The sequence below is a fragment of the Fopius arisanus genome, unplaced genomic scaffold (assembly GCF_000806365.1).
Source record: "Fopius arisanus strain USDA-PBARC FA_bdor unplaced genomic scaffold, ASM80636v1 scaffold00064, whole genome shotgun sequence".
In the NCBI taxonomy this organism is placed as follows: domain Eukaryota; kingdom Metazoa; phylum Arthropoda; class Insecta; order Hymenoptera; family Braconidae; genus Fopius; species Fopius arisanus.
The window spans coordinates 195,636-196,534 of record NW_011887803.1 but is presented as its reverse complement, the minus strand read 5'-3'; the positions used below and the strand labels follow the sequence as shown (position 1 = coordinate 196,534).

General features: G+C 36.5%; 1 protein-coding gene across 1 annotated transcript in view; it reads right to left on the bottom strand.

Annotated features, from left to right (window-relative positions):
- Positions 1–670, bottom strand: part of cl (thioredoxin domain-containing protein 17 clot) — a 1,158-nt gene extending 488 nt beyond the window's left edge. Inside the window, exons 1-2 of the mRNA XM_011308984.1 lie at positions 421–670; positions 45–126 (exon numbers count right to left, since the gene is read on the bottom strand). Of these exons, the coding sequence (XP_011307286.1) occupies positions 45–126; positions 421–562 (224 nt within the window). The 5' untranslated portion in view covers positions 563–670. The remainder of the gene's footprint in view (positions 1–44; positions 127–420) is intronic.
- Positions 671–899: the final 229 nt, after the last annotated feature.

Here is an 899-nt window from a genome sequence, read left to right as displayed (position 1 = left end):
TCGTATACAATTCTCGAGATATTTATAAACAATAAATTTCTTACAATGCCCTATCCCCGACATCAACATGCACTAAAATTGCATTCTCGGGAGCTGCCTTGAGTCCTTTCTCAATGAATGGTTCAGCTGTAATGGAAAAACGAGTAGCATTACAAAATTACAAACAATCTCATTATCAATCCCCGTAAAATACGAGAATTATCGGTCATCTCGACACGAATTAGAAAGGAAGAGAAAATCTATACTCCAACCATTTATCATCAACCAATTTTGACTCAGAACCTTTCAACCATTAAAACTTTTTTGTTTTTTTTTATAATAAATTGGAACTGATTGTTATCTGCAGTATCTCTTGACTTCGATGAGCTGTACTGTCTCGATTCTCGAATAAAGACAATGGAAAAATTGAGGGATAATTACCTTCGACACAATCAGGGCACCAACTTTTTCCACTAGGTAATTTAGACCCACTGTAGAGGACAATAACCGGTCCCTGTGACTTCAGATTCTCCATAAAAGTGAGGAAGGGCTCGTAACCCTCAACATGATGTTCCACAACCATTTTTTATTATAAAATACTGAGAAGTCTCGAGAAAAAGTCTGTACAGCATGAGCCCGCCTCCAAATGAGTAATTAATTGATAAAAACATCTGGGGACCTGGGGATGCGCCTCATACCGACGGACGAGGGCAGCACGTCGCGATTATCCGTAAAAAAAAAAAAATCACGTGACCGACGTGGAGAAATCCAGGGTGATATGGACATGTGGGGTAAAACGGACAGCCATTGAAAATTATTTTAGTATCAATTTTTCAATATTTTTTGGAATAATTGGAATTGAATAAATTATTGAAATAATTGGGAGGGGATGATATAATAATATATTATATTAAAATGAT